General features: G+C 31.4%; 1 protein-coding gene and 1 non-coding gene across 2 annotated transcripts in view; both read right to left on the bottom strand.

The window, feature by feature from the left end:
* Window positions 1-1,421: 1,421 nt before the first annotated feature.
* LOC113393769 (uncharacterized) overlaps window positions 1,422-23,833 on the bottom strand; it is a 112,310-nt gene continuing 89,898 nt past the window's right edge. Inside the window, exons 4-8 of the mRNA XM_026630817.2 lie at window positions 20,272-20,368; window positions 10,567-10,676; window positions 8,809-8,916; window positions 5,943-6,038; window positions 1,422-1,923 (exon numbers count right to left, since the gene is read on the bottom strand). Coding sequence (XP_026486602.1) covers window positions 1,788-1,923; window positions 5,943-6,038; window positions 8,809-8,916; window positions 10,567-10,676; window positions 20,272-20,368 — 547 coding nt within the window. The 3' untranslated portion in view covers window positions 1,422-1,787. The remainder of the gene's footprint in view (window positions 1,924-5,942; window positions 6,039-8,808; window positions 8,917-10,566; window positions 10,677-20,271; window positions 20,369-23,833) is intronic.
* Window positions 15,471-15,543, bottom strand: Trnar-acg (transfer RNA arginine (anticodon ACG)). Its single transcript has one exon. It is a non-coding gene; the product is annotated as a tRNA-Arg (tRNA).

Here is a 23,833-nt window from a genome sequence, read left to right on the forward strand (position 1 = left end):
TCTATGATACATAATTTAAAATTTTATTAATTTCATTTACTAAAGTGTCATTTTAAACTACATAATATATTTTATTTATTGTCTCAATTAAGTTTTATTATTGTCGTTTCTCGTATTCATATTTTAAGTATGCTCTACTCATGCTACGACATTTAAATTCAATTAATTAATGTGTTAATTTGTTATCTGTTAAATACATTGGCATTTTAATATGTATATTTCACGGACTGACTTGACATAATTGCACTCAACATAGACAACCGTCTTAGTTTCATACTTGATAATAGTTTTTTTTATTTAATTTTGTCACTGGTCACATTAATATATATTATGATTCAATTATTGACTTCTATGACAATTTTATTAAAAAACAATGAGTCCAATATACTAATAGTCAAATGTATATAATTATTTTTGTAATCTTAGGACAATGAGAGCTAAAGTCGTTTTTAAATAATCGACCAGTAAATAAACGATTACAAAATATTCTAGTGTTGCTATTATTGAAAATTTAACTAGAATTATTTATAGTTCCATCAGTTTGACCAGTGAAATATTATTGTCATAAATTTAGCCGAGTGAAAAAAAATCGTGCAAACGTCATTAGTGCATTTATAATATGTATTACAATATTTCCATGAAATCCTGTATATTTAATAAAGACTGCATTTAATTTATTATAATTATTTCCAATACAATAATGTAAGAGGATTATTAAATTATTAAACATTCATAAAAATATTATAGTATCGATTTTATTGTCCGTTTTCAATTGTAATTGTAAATATTTTAAAAAATTAAGTACAATTTGAGGTTTCTACTTTGGATAATTATTGACATATTAATAATTGTAATCAGACTTAAAATATTTAAAATAAACTTAAACATATAACTAACATTAAAAATATAATTAGTTACAAGTAACAATTTAATTTATTTTTGTATTCTTCTGTTGTTTACTGACTGGCTTCGCACATTTTACAAATGTCATGAATGTCAATGTCATTTGCGAAAATATTTATCGATAAATAGAGGCGAATATTCGTCGGAAGTTATCGATAAATTTGAATATTTCAATGTGATAATGCGCCAGTTTAATAACATTTCAAATATATTCTCGACGAACGTTTGTTCACACAACGGCCGACGAATATTAATAAAAACTAACTCCAACAAAAGTATTTCAATATATTTCTTTGAAAAGAAACAGCTAAGGAAAACGTTTCGAATATTAAATTGAAAGTTATAAATATTTTGACAATAAATCATTAAAAAAAATTCTCTTAAAGTCTAATATCGAATAAACCTCTAAACATTTAGGTTATTTTTTTTATTGTCCATTCGTTTACGTCTTGGAAATTGACGGTTTCTACTCGTAGGTTTTTAATTGATCATAATAATGTATTTAATTAAAAAAAATATTATTGTCTCGAAAGAGGATTTAGCCTACGAATTATAAATCTAACATCGACCTATAGCCGATTTTAAATACAAGAAAAATACTATTACAATCTTATATCTATAAAAATACAATGCGATTATAAAGGGGTTAAAAATCGCATATCTACAGAGAAAACCTCAGTTTTTTTTTTAAATTAAAAATATAAAAATATTGCAATAGATACGCTGAAAGCTCGGGTCAGAAGCGAAAGCGAGGATATGCTTTCGATATGGCCTTTTCAATACTGATAATTATATTAATTGGAGTTTAAAGCCCACATAGTATTTGTACGTAAGGGAAGTATCCCTCTGGAATGTTCAAGATCGTTCTAGAAAGTTCCATTGTTTCAGTAGGCATAGGGAACGTACTCTGGAATGACGTAGTCGAGGTACGGGTGGTAAAAGGTCCGACGTACTGGTGGCAGCATCACATCGGAGTAGCGAGAGAATTGGGATACCTGACGACTGCCGCTCTGTGGTTTTCTGGAAAGAAATATAAAACTGTAAAATTATGATAGCACGGACGAAGGTCACTTAAAATTTATAAGGTTATAATAAGTTCAATGTTTATTAAAATTAAATTTCAAAGGTTATCGTTTACTATTATATAGCTACAGAGTTACAGATGTTACTATACCGACATTATTTACCTATTAAGTATAATGTATATTTGTATGGCCGTAGTAGTTTCGTTGTGTAAATATTAAAAAAATAATTGCATTGAAATCAAGATAAAAACGAATGAAAATAGACCAGGATATAGCGTACTTAATGGCCATTATATAATATCAGAGATTTATTTTACGGTAATTGGTAAGTGCATTGCTAATTGGTACTCAAAGTGTAATGTATAACATGACAGAACTCTGTGACATCTTTAATTTTATCATGTGATACCTTAAGGCCTTATCAGACAATATGATATCCGATGACCGATTTAGCTGAAATACGTATACATATTGCTTAAGCGTGTGCATAAATACAAAAGCACTCAGAGTGTTCTTGTGATTAGATACGTCAATACTCGGTGTGACGGCAATCAGATACTATTCGAGAGAGCTCAGACGCGAGGCCAAAGGTACGTACTTTTCAAGATACGTGAGTGTTAGCCCTACCTTACTTACAACCAGTGGCGGATTTGCAGTCCTAGCCGCTCTAGGCCCCAGTCCATGTGCACCCATCATTATAAACTAGATACATAATTCATGAATTTACTTCATTCCCAATTTTAATTGATTCAGAAATTTGTTTAACGTTACGTTTATAATATTTTCCGAGGTTTCAGGGATGACTGGACATTTAAATACATCCTTTAATACGGTTTTATATTTTGTTTTTAATAAAATAAATGTTAAATAATAAATAAAATAAATTAGACCTTCGGTTCATAACCATTTCAACAAACTGACTGCACTTTTTCGCTCCTCATTCAAGGTGCAGTGAGAACGAAAATGGAAGACATTCTTCTGTGAAATTGTCTTCTAAGTTAGTAGAATAAATCATTTGAAATGAAAAAGTCCTTATCTTCGACTTCTTGCTTGATTGAGATGCTTAGATTTATCAGATTGGTAATAAAGTAAAATTTATTGTAGAGTAATTTATAAGCGTCCCCGGCCTCTTTTCAGTTCTTCTGACAATATATCAATTACTACCAAAAAAGTATTTATTTTAAAATTATCTTGTTGCATCTGCCACCTATCATCTTGTTTCACCTGTATTTGTCTCGCCAGGAAGCAGCTTACGCTTTCGATTGCGTCGAAATTATTTTTCATTGTGCGTTTTTTTTTTCGAAATCATAGAAATTCTCATTTATCTTGCCAACAAAATTTATTAGGCCTCGTACAGTTCTATGACAGTGGTAATGTCAATTTCCACACTGAAGTTTTTAATTGTGGCGTTAATCTGATCAGTAAACATCCCCAAACAGCCATGAGGGGCGTTTCAAAACGTTCCTCTTGCTTCGCCTATAACGCTTATCTTCTGTTTTGTGTCATTTTCGATGGTGACTAGCACTTTATGGATTTCATTTCAGGATTCGCGTAAACTTTTGCACGAGTTGACCAACGAGTCGTTGATAGACTATTGACGGTGAAATGGGTTTGAAGGAGTTCCCAACGCTGAGTTGACGACTGAGTTTCCATTACAATTGTCTCCAAAACTTTGTTTTCCATAAGTCGAATTAAGTCTTCGTATATTGTTGAAGATAGATAACTAGTAAATCCTGAGCCTGTATTTCCGTAACGTGTAATGTGCATGGTAAAGAACGAATCGAACTTAGTGATAAGCTTTAAGGACATCAAATAATTTCCATTTTGGATTGATCCAAATTTTTAGTCGTGTCCTCTGAAAGGCAAACCACGTGATGCAAGCGCTTTTACGCATGCAACTACTCTTTTCAGAATGTTTTTCTGGTAATATATTTCTTCATCTAATTGCATGCGCGGTCAGCGCGACCCAACACGTTTGTTCGTTCATTCATATGCAGAACAGATAATTTGTCACAGCGGCGCGACGCACCGCACGCGCGACCTCTTGACCGCAGCGTGACTGACACGCGCATAATGACGATAGGAACCTACCTATTCTTCCTATATCACTTATATTAAACTAAATGTACGAACTAGTTTATATGTACGAATAACGATATTATTTATACTTTGATATGCAAAAATAGGGATTTAGAAAGATTATAATCATACGGTACGGTGTGCGAGCCTTTAAAATATTAAGATGTAATTAGATTAAAATAATTAAGTTAAATAGTTATTATCAGTGATTTTTTTTTGGGAAGATTTGCCGTCCTTAATATCTGACCGCCCGAGACTACTGGGCCTTAGGGCAAAAGATGAAGGGCACTTAGAATTACAGTGCTAGTTAAAAAATGATGGCAGAAAAAATTGGCACGCGGTCTACAGCCCATAATTTAATCACCAGGCCAACGAGACACTCAATATAATTTATTGCAAATTAAATAATAGAAGTTAATAAGAATTTTAATATTCTATTAAAAAATGCAAAACCCGGCAAAAAACTGGACTCTAAACGTCAACTTATATCAGTGGACCTTTAAATGGATAGTTTTTATTTCAATTAGTTTTCATGCAATCTCTGATAGACGGCATCAGAACTAATTAAAAGTTTTTGCTAACTTTCTTTGGATAGAAAATGAGAAAAAATTAAAGTAAAGTAATAATGTTAACAGCACGCGAACGAGTTCATAGTTAAAATTTAGTATTCTATTAACAGCTTAGCGAATGATTTTCATGAAGAACTTTCAGCACGTTTTAAAGTTAGCTACAATTCGTTCCGGCAATTCCGTTAGTCTGAATTTAGTAAGTTGTTTATAAATGAACTCTGTAAGCCCTATTAAGGAGTTCTGAAATAGTTTTTCTTTTAGCAAGAAACGATGGTTTTCAAGGAAATTCTATTTCTGTTTTGAATTAATGACATTATTTGGTGACCTGTCACTAATCAGCTCCAGAGGACCAAGAACAACCGCTAGATCGGACCATTAAACGGACCATTAAAGATTTACAGAAATTCATCGGTAATTATCTGTACTAGCATTATAAAGGGGAAACTAAATCTGCCTGTTGCCCGTTCACGGTGAAGCCTTTGATCCGGATTTGATGAAGTTAGATATGAACCGAACTTGAACTACAAGGAAGAACATGTTTTGTTGTTCTACTTTTATGTTTAATCTTTTGGAATTTGTGTAACAATTTCCAATAAGTAACGAATTTACCAACCGTAAAAACATAATATTTTCAATAACAAAAATTCCAAACTAGTAGTATGAAAAGGAGCAGAAGTAATGGTTCCTATAAAATCGATTACGCCATAACCCCATTATGGGGATTCTATGGCGGATGAAACATTATAATGATTGGACGATGAATCGGCAAATATTTAGCCGCTAGATGGTTTCGTTTCGTATTCCTATTTTTAGATAAACCCCGCCGGATATAAATAGCTTATATTGATTTTCTGTACAATGTCGGGATCATCTGTAAACGCCTTTATGTTGTAAGCCTTTAGGGGAATAAGTACCCTGATATGACTTATGAATAAAATAAAAATATTCAGGATAATAGTTAAATGGTTTTTTGTTTTAAATTTAGAATACTTTGTGACGCAATATGAGAGACGTATTCGATTTTTTTTTTATATTCAAAACAGGCAGGCAAATGTTTTTTTTATGGAATAGGTTGGTGGACGGGCAAACACACGATGTTCGTCACTGTTCATAATAATTGGCGCCGTAAAAATATTATGCATTCCTTACATCACCAATGCGCCACCAACCTTGGAAACTGAGATTTTACGTCCCTTGTGGCTGTTACACTGGCTCATGCAGCCTTCAAACCGGAAAACAGTAATATTAGGTGTTGCTGCTTAGTAGTACAAGATCTGGTGGTACCACCAAGGAAAAGTTGAGTCAAGCCTCCTGATGGTATTTGGTCACCACCGCCGTGGTGTAATAATGAATTATTTATACTCACTTTCCATGTCTCGCGCTGGGCTCGTCGGCGTACTCTAAAGGCTGAAGTCCTCGTGGCTCTTGTTCTCCGTAGGTTCCGTATACAAAATCGTCATTACTGTAACAATTATTCTTGTTGAGTATAAAAAAGACAGCCTTCAAAAAAAGATAATTGAAATAATTTAACTTAAGTTTGTTTAATATTTTTGTTAATTTGTGTCGCTGTTCTGTGATTTAATTTGCCATGAGTTAATTATTTTTATAAGAACAAGACTGTAGTTTAGATGAAGTAACCGAAAAAATTGACAGATTTGAAAACCGATTTTAATAGATAGGTACTTTTTAATAATAAACGTAAAGAGGTCCTAAAATAGCTCGGAACAATCATACTTGACCTTGGATTTGAAACGTATTCACGTCAAAAGTTTCCTAATAATTCAAGTAATTAAATCTATAAAACAATTTATGTGTGAAGTTTCTAACTGTTTGCCTAAAATTAAATAAGACAAAATGACTGTTATTACGTCATCATAACATGCGTTTATTTAGAATAATTTTTTTCATTAAAACAGTCGAAAATTTATAAGTAAGTTGTTTTCAATGATTTTTATTTCCTTTATCTTGTCTAATTGGACACACGTCGAAAAGTAGTGATCATAGTAAAGCTCGAATAAGAAAAGTATATTTCTATAACATAAGCATCCGTTAAAAAAGGAATTTTTGAAATTTCAATTCAATTTGGGAGGATTTACGTACGAAGTCAGAACGAGCAACCAGTGGCTTTACTTTATAAAATATTATCAAGCGCTTTATCAATTTCATCCACTTGTAAAACAAGATATTATCCGAGATTTTAAAAGGATCAAAGTTACTTTGAATCTTTGACGAAATATGATATTCGCGAACTCGTTGTATAATCTTTCATAACTTTTAAGTAAGTTAGTTTTGTTATTACACGTGGTCTGGTTGGATATTGTTGTAATTAGACTTGAGATGTTTTCTTTTTATTGATAATAGATAGGTAGCCTAACAAATATGCCACTTGAGGGTAAGTGGTAACCGCCCATTGACATTGGTACTGCAAGAAATATTCACCATTCCTTACATCATCAATGCGTCCTTGGGAACTAATATGTTATGTCTTGTGCATGCAGTTGCACAAGCTCACTCGTCCTTCATACCAGAATACAACGATGGTAAGTATTGCTGTTTGGTGGTGAAATATGGCGTGATGAAGTCAGTTGGGCTTGTACAAAGCCCTACTACCACTCTTATATGGTACATCCTACTACACTGCGAATTAGTAGATTTACAGTAGAATAGAGCCCTAAGTTTGGAAGAAATCCTACATGCCTTTCAATAGTCACCCAGCTGACTATTGAAATATATTTCCTAGTACGATCCTTCTTATAAGTACTTTAAATCGTTGTAATTTTATTACCTATCAATATTTTGAAAGATAATATCGAAAAGCATTTTCAATAACGCGTCCTAGGCCCTAGTCCCAAGTGTCCATAGTTATCTTTGTTATCCTATAGCCTCAATAATTGGGCTATCGAATGCAAAAATAATCTTTCAATTCTGACTGGTAGTTTCAGAGACTAGCAAAGAAAAACTCAGCTTTATTATTTTAGATAACTGGGTTATAGTGGAAATAAAAGGAGCCCTTTAAATGGCGCAACAAGTTTCTCTATTAGCTTTTAACGTTCAATATACCGCAAAGTGTCAGATCTTGATCCTCTCGTCCTCATAATTACATTTTGAGAAAGCATTAATAAATTCTTATAAAGATCATTAATCTTAAACGTCAGCGTTGTGTTCGCTCCATTTTATTATATATTTAAATTTTCCACGCGTACCGCAGTGGACAGTAAAATAACTTTAAAGAATAAAAGATAATTTTACTAAAAAAATTAACATTTTCCAGGAAAATACTTTTTTTTTTAAAACGATTATAATTCTGTTTCATTATAATATATTCCATGCACAAAATGTTATTACCGTTGTAAATTTAAAACCTTTTTTTGTTTTAAAAATAATATGTTCTATTTTTGATTTTTTTTAGCATATATCTATTTTACATATCGAATGTTCAATATTTTGACTTGTTACAACTATCATTAGAATCCTTCGTGTTATATAAGTAAAAAAAAAAACTGGGTTAACGTTAGTTAAAAAAATACTATTAATGTTGATGATAATTTATATTAAATAAACCAAACCATATGACTTTTTGATCCCGGTTTCATTTTTCAAATATACTTTAGTTTTTAATAAGACGGTTTATTTGGTTTGAACATTTATGAGATCGTAACGTTTTATTAAATAAGAACTGTATGTCGAGCTTCGTGTATGGATGTTGAATATAATTTTATTTAACTCGCCAAATAATCATTTCGCGGGTAGAAATAAGTAGAATATTCGAAATGAGATTGAATTCCGGCGCTGAATATAAGCGGGTACAATCGTTAACTTCATATTGTGTGTGATTTGAGTTTTAACCATGACCATACCTATTTTTTAATCTAGTTATTTTTCTTTTAATGTTAACATATTTCTTTAAGTGTAACATTGTACTGAAATTGATCACGTTGAATTGAATTTACAGAGTACAGTAATTGTAAATGTCAGATAGCCAACAAAGCCTTCTTATCTAGAGGAAGAGGTTTTAAGCCCATTCCACGCTATTCCAATGTGGATTAATGAATACATTTGAGCTGGAATTTAAATCAATACAGATTTCCTTCTCTACGAACCAAGATATGAAGTATTAAGATTTTACAAAAAGATTTATATGCTCTAGATACAAATTAATTTCGACTCTAGACTTTCTAGTTGCTAGTGGTAATAAAATAAATTAAAAAAAAAAATCTTAAAAAGACACATACCCTCGCCCAGCTGCAATTTCTTTCAACTCCTGTTTTTGTTCCGTTTCGTATTTCCTTTGTAGTTCGCGGACGTGTTCCTGTCGGATCAGTTTCTTCAAAGCTTCGAATCTGCATCGAAATTTTTTTTTTTGTAAAATGCATTGATTAATTTTTCGTTTCGGAAAATAAGAATTGCTGAATTTCTTGTTGGTATTTAATTTATAAAATTGATTTTTTTGTACCTGTAGAAGTCTTCTTGAAAAAAGTATATTTTGATTTGATTAATATAAGACAGATAAAGGCTACCAAACGATGCGACTTTTCACTTTAAGCTTTATTAGAAAAAGAGGGTAAAGAGAAAATAAGACTCAGTAATACGTTTGAAAATAAACATTGCTAATATGTTTTAAAAGAAAATGAATAAACGACATAGTTCAGGATCCACAGTCCATTTTTGCACTTGATTACTATCAAGCTAATGTTTCGTGTGTAGCTTCGTTATGATGAGACGCCCAACAATTTCCTGTACGAAAACTCTCGATTGTCGTAGGTAACAGAGGCAGCAGGGATAAAATATGTCGATCTGATGATTCTCAAAAGTTTATTACTAACAACATAATCATTTAAATTATTTGTCATTAAAAATGATTACTATCCAGCAGATTTTTTTTCACCATGGATTTTTTGACCATGGATCCTGGACTAATACTGTTGTACTCTAAAAGCGTATTTGAAGCAAGTCACTATAGATTCAATTTAGTGGTTACTGTGTTCACGAAATGAGAAGATTGGTCATTGATTCATTTATTTTATTCATAATAAAATAATACAAAACATATATGTATAGAAGAAATATATTATACTTATAAGTTTAAATTTTTTTTTCCTTTTAATTATTAGTAGTAGTATTTTTTGTTACTAATAGATTGATCATCCGCAAGAAGTTTTTTTTTAATTTCATTTATACGTAATTTATTTTGTTAATCATGTATAATATAAACGCCTATCTGTAAAAATAGAGCAATAACATAAATCACTTGGTTTTAATTTAACAAATATTTGGTTGAAAGAACGAAGAAAATTGACTTCACAAATGGTTGATCAATACGGTTTTCCGGTGTACTATTTTGGGAGTTTCGAGACCGTCCTCGTGACGCTTGAAGGTTTCGGTTCAGAAAGTTCGAAAACACATTACAACTTTTTTAGTATGGAATATATCCCGGTAGGAATATCCATACATTTCGAAAGCGTGTTTTTATAGCAGGACGTTATCGTGACTTGGTTTACTAATAACAAAAAAGAACCTTATATTATAAATAAAAAATATATTATAATTTCAAAGTTATAAGATATTATTATTTTGTTGACGGTACTTACTAGGAATAAATACAATAAATAAAATACGGACTCAGATTAATGAAATCTTTTAAAGACATTTTTTTTTATATTCTCCGTATTAAATATTCCTATAACATGAATAATATATAAATGGAAATAAATAAATAATATTATGTAACGATTAAAACATCTATGTTTGAGTAAAAAAAACTCCACAAACTTGGAGAGCAACTCTAGGGTTTCCAAGTACTTTATTTGTTTGAAATTTATCTCACGAAGACAAACTTTTTGAACAAGCGTTAGGGTATGCTAGTGCCGGATTTTTGTTGATTTCTAAGTATATTTATAGCCATTGTTTTTACAAAAATGCTGTAAATGGTTAAGATTCGAAGGTTAGATAGAGGGATTCATTTAGTGCTTAATATTAAAAACGCAACGTACCTGTCCCTCTGGGGTGGTACCATGAAAGTGGGTCCACCGCGAGGTCGAGACGGTCCAGGGTACCGAAGGATCTTTCCAGAAGTATGTGGCACGTTCAACATTCCGAACATCTGTAACAAATATTATATTATACAATGCAAATATATAAATGACCCACTGCTGAGAACTTTCCTCCTTTTGAGGAGTTGTAGTAGGACTTTCTGCAAGCCCGTCTCAGTAGGTACCACTCGCTCCTCAGATATTATACTGCCAAACAACAATAGTTAGTACTGTTGTGGCATGGCATTGGTAATATGGGAAATGATTAATGCAGGCAGTGGTGACCACTTTCCATATTTGCCAGTCCATCTACATAAAAAGGTTTGAATGAATATGATATTGGTATGTGGTAAAACCTATTGCAAATTTTCAGGGCAAATTCAGGATTCCTTACGGCTATTCATCGCCAAGTACAAGATGACTTAATAAACTTAACTAATATAACGCGTAAAAATACGCTAGGTTTGAACCCGCAATCTTCGGTTAGAATTCAAATCATTGGTGAGCGAGTCAATTTTATTAATTGCATAGAAAACCCGCATTGGAGCAGCGTGGTGGAATATGCTCCATACCTTCTCCTCAACGGGAGAGGAGGCCTTAGCCCAGCAGTGCGGAAATTTACAGGCTGATTATTTTTATTATTATATGCATAGAAAACATATTTATCATGGTGATGATGACTGTGAGCCAATACTCGTTGTGAGAGGTCTTCGTCTTCATCCTTAAAAGATAAGATGAATGAGGTCTTCTTACAGTTCTGTCTATAAGCTGTGGTAGTTACCTTTACGTGGAAGACGTCGATTGCTTTAAAAATATATTTTTCATGCTTCTTATAATTTTAGTTTCACGTGAAAAGTATTGAAAGTAGACCTTTCATAGTCAAGTCAATCAAGGCAAATTGAGCAGGTTAGTTTTATATTGTGTGCAATATATTAAATACCACTGCCGTTGATATGTACAAAATGCTATATTTGTAGTATGTATTTAAGGATTGGGTAGGCTGAATGTTTTAGGGTCTTTAACATACTTAGAACGAAAAATGATTACATAAATATGAAATGTAATCCTTTTCATAAGCGTGTTGAATATGATTCCATTTCGTATATAAGTAATTAAATCTAATTTTTGTGTGTGTTGAATTTGAATATTTGATATATACATATGTATATGTGTATATACCATATCGTTGTGCTGTTTTCGGTTAGCGACTTATTCGTGTTAGTAAACATACATATATTTCGATAGTCGTAATATGAGAAGTAAATTAAAAGAGAAACAAGATCATACCTTAATTAACTATAACCTGCAAAATAATATTTAGATTTAATGGATAACGTAAGTAGACAAAAAAATCTGTCATTAGATATGAAAATCAAACAGTGGAAATGCATACGCTTTGACGAAAAAGATTTTTAGGCCAATTAACATTAAAGTTGGACTAAATTTTAAAATTATTTTAACGTCTCATAAATTTATTTAGATTACCAATTAAAATCAACTTAAATATATATTTACAGTACGAATAGTAAGGATAAAAGTAATAATACCGTTGAAATATTTGAGAGTTTTATTGTTTAATAAAATCTGATGTCAATTGTGTCCGCATTTCAAGTGACAAAATCACTTTCTTAAAGAAAATTAATCTTGTAGGGTTTGGATCGAACTAAATAGAAGATTGGAGATTGGAGTATGGTGAGTAAGGTGAAGAAATTTAAAAATAATTTGAATATCATTTAAGTCATTATGTCCATATGAAATTATTTTTAAATTCAAAACTAATTTTTTTATCACTTTACTTTTTTTATTAAATAAAATTTTGTTAAATTTATTTTACGATCCGACTTTACAATCTTGAGAATATTCATATCATCCGCATAAAACAGAAAAGTCAAATCACGGAAGCATGATGTTACGTCGTTAATAAAACTAAGAAATGACAAAGGGCAAACATGCAATCCCTGAGGGACACCCGACGATATCATAAGAAATGTCAAGCGAATAATCTTTAACCGCTAATACTTGAATACTGAATAGTACGCTAATACTGAATAGTCTCGTAAATAACAAGTCAGGTAGAATAGTAGTTCAACGTAGTTAGGAAGATTGATTTGATATAGTTTTCGTATTAGTAACACGCGAGGTATCTTGTGTAAGACACTTACTGTTTCCTCCTGGGCAGGGTAGGGCAGTCAGAAGTATGTACATCTTTATGAATTTTTCAAATAAACAATATAGGTATGTATAGGTTCATAATTAATTGTAATTATATACGAGTTAATTAGATTTAAGCTCTATTTCTATATTATTTAAATTGTAAACATTCAAGGCTTATTTACGATGAAAATAGATTTATACCAATTATGGAAATACATCCATAATATTGTCTTATTCGAGTCACTACAAAATAGATTATCTTTTTAATTTAGGTGTACTTCCAGACGTTTACAGGCATGTGTATTTTTAATAAGTAGGTCTTTCTTAATGGTTTTTATTTAAATTTAAATTTAGTTGCTTGCAACAGCCTTGATGGCAGGTAATAGCGCGTATGCTTCATTGCAAGTTCCCCTATTACCTAAGAACTGGATTACCGTACCTATTAGAGAAATCGCTCGCTTGCTCATGATTCGATTTGTACCCACATAATTTAATGTCGTCTACCATATTAATAATGTATGGGCAAACAATTTTTTTTTTATTAATCACATTTATGTGGAGTTTTCACACAAGATACAAATATCATTTTTTATTACGTGTATAATTTTTATTGTTTAATTTCTATATAACGTACGGGGACTGGCTTATAGGCTATCTGATGGTAAGTGGTTAACATATGAACGTAGGCGATGTAAGAAATAGTAACCATTCCTGACATCGCCAATGCGCCACCAACCTTGGGAACCAAGATGTTATGTCCCTTGTGCCTGTAGTTACACTGGCTCATTGACCCTTTAAAACGGAACACAACACTACCTAATATCGCTCTTTGGCGGTAGAATATGTGAATGAGTGGTGTCTATCCAGACTTGCAAAAAGCACCAAGTATCCAACCTGTCGTAGCTTTACATGAAAACATTGTATCTACTATTTGAAAAAATGCAGTATTATTTATAATACGAATAACATTTGGCAGGTTTACACGGACGATGGCTGTCCATGAGAATGCTTCTGCTAGCGGGTAGGTTTAATAAACGGCTGAGGCGCTTAGGGAAGGTACACTTAACAATATCCTCTTACGTAATTATTCCGACAACGGGTTGAGATGGTTCTATTGTAGTTTGCTGGAACAACACAATACTTACTTATTTTAGAAGGATAATATCCTTTAAATATTTTGTTGGAACGAAATTTATAAATCAAAATCAAAATATACTTTATTCAAGTAGGCCTTTTTTTCACAAGCACTTTTAAATCGTCATTTTACAAGCCACCACCAGCTCGGAATGTAGAAGATCCGGCAAGAAACTCAGTAGTTATTCTTTTGCAACATTTAAAATATAAAGTTATGTTAGTTAAATACAATTATATATTTATATAATATACCCTGCCTGGAAGTCAACATGTATTAGCTCCAGACTTTTTTATTATCTATATGTATTAAAAAATATCCTTTTTTTATTAATATATTTTTTACAAATATTTGAATTCTGAATCATATATATTTTGTATTTATAAAAACGAGTTTCTTGTTAGTTATTTTCGATTGAATCTATATTCCGAATCAATGGCGCTGCTTTGATTGGAAGTGCTTTTAAAGTGTATTTCAGGAAATGTATTTTGATTCTGATTTAAATTCATATAATGAAGTTTTGGATCGAGTTGTGAGATTAGAGTAGTTCTCTTTCATCAAGAATGTTGTGAAATGTATCTTTGGAAGGAATTTGAGAATAAATATACATTTTTAACCGGCTTCAAAAAGGAGGAGGTTATCAATTCGTCTGTACTTTTTTTATGATTGTTACCTCAGAACTTTCGACTGGATGAACCGATTTTAATGATTTTTTGGAAAGCTACTGCTTCCCGTGTGGTCCCATTTCAATTTAGCCCAGTTCTGATGATGGCATCTATAAAAATACCATATTTAAATTTGCATTAAGTATATGCGCGAAAAATGGACGAATATTACTCTATCACGTCAACTAATTTTGATGGTTCCCGACTCCGAATCCAAAACTAAAAATAATTGTTACTACATTATTTTATCGTAAATCGTCTTTTAGGTGTTCTAATATTTTGATTTCCTTTTATTTAGGAGAACTCTAAACAATATTTTGATCATTGTTTGTTATTCATAGGTATGTGTTGAGTTAAATTTAAAGTGGGTAGGTACACATCATCTTCTCGCGTGGTAAACTCATAGACCGTACCTACATATTGATGAGTAGAAAAAGTAAGTTGATTATTAAGTTGTGGAAGAATAAGCAATATTTTTTTTTAGTTTTTAGTGCATATTAATTTGTTTTGGAATAGTGTTTTATTTGAAGTCGGTTTTTTTGTGTTAATATTTTTGTTTATTAATCGAGAATGTTGTGAAATGTGTCTTTGGAGAGAATTTGAGAATCTATATACGTTTTGTTACAAATTATTTATTATTTTGAATGAGAATAAATGTTATCATTTTTTAAGAAACTATTTTATATAATACCTGCAATTGCATAACATAATATTATACTATTATTAAAAATAATTCATAAAAAATTAAAGTATATTTAAAGTTATTTTGTAATGTTTGTATTGTATTTAATTATTTTAGTAAAATTAATTAACAATCATTTTAAATAGTTAATAAAACAAAATATCATTCAAATTTTATTATAACAGAAAAAGAAACCAGATAAGAAAGTATTTATTAAAAAATATATGTTGTGCGACCCTGCCAGGATTCGAACCTGGAATCTTCTGATCCGTAGTCAGACGCGTTATCCGTTGCGCCACAGGGCCCATACTGGAACCATCAAATTAACTGATCTCGTAGAGAAAATTCAGAATGTAATCGATACTGTTATTATTAAAATTATCTACCTCGAATAAATAATTTATTTTTATATTTCTAGTTAAATATATCATACCTACGTGATTGTACGATGCAAATATTTATTATTAAGATAATAAATTAAAAAATAATTCAGGCTAGTGATTCTAAAAGCAAACACACAATCTTTTATATTGAACTAGAATGATTATTTTATTTGTAGGTATATGAACGTGTACTCTTGGGGTTCCAGCTTGCTATACCAAGTTTCATCAAATTCGGTTCAGTAGTTTGGCCATAAATGCATAACAGACAGAGTGTCTTATGTTAATATAAGAACAGCAACAGGTACAACAGCCGTTTATAATATAAGTATCGCGTACCAGACCGGCAGGCAGGAAGAGTTGCTCTCACATTTATAATATTCGTATAGATTTCAGTTTAATTATTTTAAAAACTGTTTATATTTCAAATATATATATTATATATTATTATAATATATTTATAATATATTATTAAAAAATAATAAGTACTTTATAAAGATTATAGTCGTTTTAATCGTAACAAACATTTCTCTACCATAATTGTGTCTTATACGTATCTATATTACGTAGAAGACAGTTAGCTGCTATTTTATATTATACGACAGACATTTCCCAAGTTCTTTAACGTTTAATAAAATACACGACTCCCTGGACGTTAAATGTGTTCAAAAGATTAAACGCTGAACTTATACAGAATACTTTCAAAGCGAAGAGGATAATTAATTTTAATGTCGGTAAAGAAGATCCGTTTAATCGTCTAAAGAATAAAAAAAAAAAACAAAAAAAAAACTTGAACTTCAAAGTGTTTGTAAAAACAAAGAAAATTGTGTAACACCAGTTGAACCTTTTGTTTTAAAGGAATCGAAGCGTGTGAGCGACTTTGTACGAAAATTTATACAAAGTATAAATAAAACTGAGGTTGTTAACGTTATTAATAATAATATATATATATATATTATATACAAATACTATAATATAATATAGATAATATATAAATAAGCAAATCTTTCTGTTTTAATTTGAATTTCTGCATGCCTTGATCACTAAAAAGATCATCTATGTTTAAATTTGTCATAATCATGGCATAATCTGGATTTGCTTTCGAATTTAAAGTATGTATTGTCGTGCTAAGCAATGCGGTAACTAAAATAGTATACCGAGTTGTAACTTAAGATTCAAAGGCATTTTAAGAAGAGCGCAAAGAATTATTAAATGTAAACTTACCTCTTTAATTTAAGTTTTACTCAAGGGAGCAAATAAATGATTTTGTAGAAACTTTCGCGCCATTTAGAGACTGTGGTTGACGTTGATTGAATATTTTATATTATTCAAGCGAAATGAAAACTTTAATATAACAGTACATAAATTGATAATCAATAATCTGTACTAATATTATTAATGCGAAAGTAAATCTGTCTGTTGGTCTTTCACGGCCAAACCGCTGAATCAAATTTGATGAAATTATGACTGATGAAGTATGAAGCGAGCTTGAACTCCAAGAAAATATAAGCATACTAGTTTTACTGCTAGGCTATTTTTTTTGATTAGCCGACGACCCTCTAAAACGATTAGTGTTAAATAAAACAAAATGTATTTATTTATTGTCAGCTGTAACTATCAACATAAAAAACTGTCTATGGAATTTATTTCTGTCTCAAAGGAATTCGTTGTAAATCGTTGTTGTGAGCATTCGTTGTAAATCTGACAGATGTGGGCGTAGCTCGTCTCGGTGTACTAATTCTACGAAAATTGTATAAATACTGTTAAATGTTAAGTAAATTAAATTTAGAGGTCAGCCCGGAGTTTTCTGTTTTTTTCCTTATTTCTTATAACACGAACGAACTTTAAGTATACGTTATAGATTGTTTTTGGTATTCCTTTTTCAAAAATATCACATTAGATTCATTGGCGCATATATCGGACTCTTGTAATATTTTACTAAATACTTTATTGATGTAATCGCGAGGCTCTCAAGTAGTCTAGGATTTGGACAGGGAAATCCTGAAACCAGTGGCCTGAATCTCTTTCAAATATAGCAAGTAGTCAAGACACCAGGTCACTGGGAGAGTTAGATATATTAAATCGTATAAAATGTCGATTTTCTTCTCTTGTTAATGAAGAGTAATGTGTTTCTTTGTTTATCTATAATTTATTTTGTTATCTGTAAGCTAATTTTTATTACTTCATTCTAAATTTATAAATTTGTAACATTTACTGAATCTTATTGTGTTACTATAATTACTACGATTAGTAGTAGTAGTAGAAATCATTTATTGAAATTGTTGAGTCTGTATTTCATTTTTGAGGACGTAGATGCAGATGTAGAAGAAGATGTAGATGAAGAAAATCAACGGCACGAGTGTCAGTCACACCGTCGGTATATTTTTCCGTCCTTGACCAAAACCTTTAGCGAAATTCATTAAACAACTGAAACTCGCTACTTTCTCCGATGTCGAAACACTGTTAATTATTACAAACTTAGCAAAGTTTAGAGTTTGTTTTGTAATTATATAATACTTCCAGACGGTTCTCATTGTATCGAGAAAATTAAATTATAAGGTTTTTAAACAACTTTGTTATGAAATATTGATAAAATTTTACCGAACAAAACTTCTTTGTTTTTTTTTTTGTCGTAAATCAAGGACAGACGATATGATGTATATGGGATCGTGAATGTTGGAAGTTTAGAGGGATTTCAACCTTTATACGTACAACTCAATAGTTAAACATATTGGTGGCGCTGGACTTACAGTAGCCTAGTGCCGAGGGTACAAATTTTTAGAGGCGACGAAATCGGAGAAAAAGAAGAAAATCTTCGCGTTCTCGAAAATGTATTGATTATATTCTAAAATAAAATGAATTTAAATAAAAATAATATTTAATATTTATTTGAATATTGTGTATCAAAACTTTAATACATTTTATGCTGAATTTCGATAATGTGACGGCATTTTTATAGTACTCAGGTACAGCGCAATGATTGAATCCGGTGCTGACCATGAGGTCTACTGGAAAAATGTATTGGACCTGAAAAACAACTGTATACTATTACAGTCTTAATTTAAACTCTTTAATGAGCAACATAATAAGCGAACATATAAAAAAAGGCGCCAAAAAAGATACTTTTAATTATTATTTATTATTCATCTAGATCAAATATTTTTTTAATACGTTTTATGTTAAATATTGCCTTTTCACCTTTGCAAGTCAAACCAGTAGTTTTAGAAATATTACACGATATTTAAATAAGCGTGTGAAAAAAAGCCGTATTACATAAAGTATCATATCACGATACAGACGAATATATACGTTATGGATTAAGTTGTAGTATATATTTAGTTGAAACATACGTTGAAGAATTAGGTTTATAATACCTTTTTGTGTTGAGTTTAACTCATTGACTAAAAATTGCACGGGATAAAATTATCATTTTACTTGTATAAAGTCCTTAGTTAAATATACAACAAGTTTTAATTAAATGTCTAACTTTAATGTATACTTGATTTAAAGGTAGATTTTGTATAGTTGAGCGCTGTACTAAACAAAATGGCGGGAGAAAATTTGTTTTAGAGATAAGACTTCCTTTGTTAGTGGTGTTTCAAATCTATTTACTTCCAGCAAATGTTTTCGTTCTTAAATATTGAATGTTATCTTTATAACTTTTATATATTTTATTTATTTTAAAGTAAGATCAGATAAATCTGATTATATTAGCGTTAGATGTATATAATATACAAGCGAACCGCCCTGGCTTCGCGTGGGTAAAGTTAGAGTCTGTAACATCTCTCCCTTTGACGCTGCTTTAGTGCGGATTGGGGGATATACATGTGGCAGAATTTCATTGAAATTAGACACATGCAGAATTATCTAACGATATTTTCCTTAACCAACAAGCACAAGATAAATTATAAACACAAATTAAGCACATAAAAAATCAGTAATCATTGCTTGGGTTTGAACCCGCAATGATCGGCTAAGATGCACGCGTTCCAACTACTGGGTCATCTCGGTTTTTTTTTCGTATGGCAGCTTATTATTAAAGAAAAGTATATGATATGAATATAATATCCACATAGTACTTAGGAATCCCCACGTCCATCACATTAACATTTTCACATTAACACCCTGTAAATTTCCCACTGCTGGACTAAGACCTCCTCTCCCTTTGAGGAGAAGGTTTGGAGCATATTCCATCACGCTACGAAGTGATATCATACAGAATCTTACTACGGGACTTCTTTCTTACATCAAAGCGAAGCAGCAATCCTTAGTATAGGTCTTTTTATCTGATGTTAAAAAAGTATATTAAGATTAAATTAATAAATAAATCTTATTATTCATAAATATAATACTTTTTAGAAAAAAAACGCCTGGATTTAGGCACGGGTTCCATCACAGGACAGTAATTATTATAAAAAACAACATTGTAAATCTGTTTATTTGAAAAGAGGAACTATGCGAGTTTCTTGCCGTTTCTTCTCGCTGTAAGCTGCTTTCCGAAACGGTGGTAGTATTTAAATATCGACGATTCAAAACGCTTCATTGTGAAGTTTACTTGATTAAATTGATTTTGATTTGATTTGATGAGTACTTAAAATTAAGCATAAATAACAAATTCTGCTTATAATATAAAAAAAGTATTCATGTACCAACCTCGCCATAATCCGGTGTGCGTACCACGTTCGGTGGCGCCTTAGTGATCACCCGACCATACGCCTCTCGTGGGATAGACGGGTACTGGTATCGAAATCTGAAACAAATATATATTGAATCACGATGCACTATCACATTATACAATTTGTATTAAATATATATATATATATATATGTCACTGTAAAATTGTAAATAACGTTAGATTATAATCTATCTCGCAAGATTGGAAACTGCCGAAATATTTTGAACGGTGATTTAACTCAAAATAAAACGTCAAAAATTTCGATGTTTCGGTTAGTATTTACAATTTAACTGAAATTACGCACTTCGATAGATTATAATCTACCTTACCTTCACAATCTTTCGACAGTTCACAATCCGCGAGATAGATTACAATCTATCGGTATTTACAATTAGTTGGTGCATTGGCGATGTTAGAAATTGTCAATATTTCTTAAAATACCAATGTCCGTTGGTAGTGATGGTAATTTCCCACCAGGGAACACATACACATTCGATACTACTTTAAAAATAAAAGTGCAAATTACCAATGAACATTTTTATATGACGAACGTAGACAGTGAAACCTCAATCATCATCATCATTGGGGCCGACATATAGGCTGCCTATAAAGGCCCCTTAAAAACATTAGAATAAAAAAAAATCATAATTATCATCATCATAGTCAGCTTGTATGTCCAGCTGGACATAGGCCTCCTGCAAGGCACGCCACTGAGCCCGTCGGCCCTTCTCATCCAATTCCTACCAGCCACCTTCCATACATCATCATCATTCCATCATCATTCCGTACATCATCGCTCCACCGTGCCACAGGGCGTCCTACACTACGCTTGCCTATTCGCGGTCTCAATAATAACCTCAATCATTATTCTATTAATAGTATTTTAATTTACCCTTCAGGTTAATTATATACGAAAGTAATTGGAAATGTTTAGTTCATAGTTTAGATGTAGGAGGCCTGCCTACGCAGCGTTCGGATACTTTTATTATTTAAAGTAAGTAAGCCTCCGTGGATTGTAGCTTATTCCTCCACGCTCTTGTTATGAGCGTAGGTGGATACGCATGTGATTGTTATCACTAGCTATCTATGTTGTGGTTAGAACGAGATTAATTATTATTAATACAAATTAAGCATGTTAAAATGCTTGGTGTTTGCCCGGGTTTGAATCCTCTATCTTCGATTATGATTCACGTGTTCTAACCTTAGCATATATTTAAACTAGTTGTCGCCCGCAGCTTTGCTCGCGTTCTAGGGGGTTTGAATGTCATGTGCCCCTGCCCCTCCTTAGAGTTCAAGTTTGTTTCATACCAAATTTCATCGAATTCGGTTCATTGCTTTGGTAGTAAAAGAGCGACAGACAGACAGACAGACAGAGTTACTTTCACATTTATAATATTAAGTATAGAAGTATAGATTAAAAAAAATAAAATAAAAGCGCATGACAATCACATGACAGATGGTTGAATCCAAATTTAATTTTATTATTTTCAATATATTTTTAAACTATTCATCAAATCCAATATGCACCAACGTACCGTCAGCAGAAGGAAATCCGTCATCATATTTACGGCTTCAATTTCAATTGAGTGATTTCGTCCGTTAGCTCGTTTTTTCAGTTACAAAGTATAGAAATGGCAGAAAATACAAATACTATATATAAAGGACTTACGTACGTAATAATAATAATAATTTTTTATTTCGGTTTGTGCTTTTCTGTTGTCCCTACTGACCTTCAAAGTGTCAACTCCGAAATCGTTGCGACAGCCATTGAGACTAGTCAACAACCCGGTCATATTTAAGTGTGTGCAAAGAACACAGGCCCTATCTATTCTCTCAATTTCATAAAACAATGGAACGGCAAATCCGACATGACCGGAAGACTTCACAAAGAATCAACAGTTTTGCGTGTTTTCCGAGGCATGGAGTGTCAGCACTGCCACACTTCAGACGACTGCTAGCAAATCTCAATATATTTTTGACCCGACGCCGGTTATTAACTCCTCGCCAGTCTAGGCAGTCGATATGTTACATATAATAAGTATATGACTATATTTATTAAATAAAACATATTGTAAACGAAACAGTGACATACTAGAAATAAAAAGATTACGCGATATCAAATAAAATACAAAATAGAAAGTCGATAGGTAAACGAGTAAAAATGAAAATATATTTTAAAGTATTCTAGGAAATTTTCTCTATATAAAACCTTTGTTACTTTGTATCTCCAATAAAGTACCGTCGGCAAATGAACGTGGGTGTATCTGTAAGCCTCAAGTAAATATGCACCTACGTACTGTCAGCAGAAAGGAAGCCCGTCATGTATTTACGGCTTCAATTTTAATTTAGTTTTTTGATAAATGAACTCATTTCAGTTATAAAATCTAGAAATTTATAAACGGCACAAATACATATGGAATATATATAATAATATTAATATTATAGATTTGAATTCGAACAAACTAAGCTTCGCGTATATTTAAAATGAAATGAAAATTTATTAAAATATTCATTACTATGAATTTATAATATTAATACTATAATATTGACTCGATGATAGGGCTTTGTGCAAGCCCATCCGAGTGGGTAGGCCCCTCATCATGTATTCTACCGTCAAACAGTGGTACTCAGTATTTTTGTGTTCCGGTTTGAAGGGTGAGTGAGCCAGTGTAACTATAGGCATAAGGGATATAACATCTTAGTTCCCAAGGTTGGTGGCGCATTGGCGATGTAAGAAATAGTTAACATTTCTTACAACGCCATTGTCTATGAGCGGTGGGAACCACTTACCATCAGGTGGCTTATTTGCTCGTCTACCTATATGATCAAATATATATATGATTCACTTTATATAAAAAAGGGGTTCTCCATTTCGGTTATTTTATTATAGTTCTTCTAATTTTATGTATGTGTTGTTGTTATAAATAAATCATTCGTAATTAAAGCTTAAAAATCTATATTCCTATTAATAGTGGATAGAATCGTTTTATTTATAACAAATGATTCACGCTCCGCCCACGTCATCCAGAGGTTATTGCGCTGTCTAAAAATTTGTATAGTAACAATTTATTTTTGGCGCGAAAAGGAATTTATAGAAATTTATTTATTTATTCAAATACTAGAATTGGTTATTCAATTTCGAATTATTTACCAAATATATAAGTAAGACACTTGGTCGTTGATTGTATAAAAATAAATGTAAATAAATGATTCAAACTCGAGAAGAACCGATGAACGAAAATTAAGTGGAATAATATATTTCAATAGTTATTGGCTTCAATTAATATAGATTGCCTGCTTGAAGGAGATTCTTGTATTCTCAAAGTGTGCCAGTACAAAATAAATCTCTTTTTGTAAGTTATCTTTATTGAAAATTGAAAGTTATTTTCAAGTAATATTTTTTTATCACTTTTTAGGATTCTAGAAAAGCTGTATATTAATAATCCTTTAATAAAATTAAAATACATAAAATATACTACAATTTCCATAATTAATTAAATTCGATATGCTCTCAAGAACTTAACAGTTCTATATACAAAT

This window comes from Vanessa tameamea, chromosome 26 (assembly GCF_037043105.1).
Source record: "Vanessa tameamea isolate UH-Manoa-2023 chromosome 26, ilVanTame1 primary haplotype, whole genome shotgun sequence".
Lineage (NCBI taxonomy): Eukaryota > Metazoa > Arthropoda > Insecta > Lepidoptera > Nymphalidae > Vanessa > Vanessa tameamea.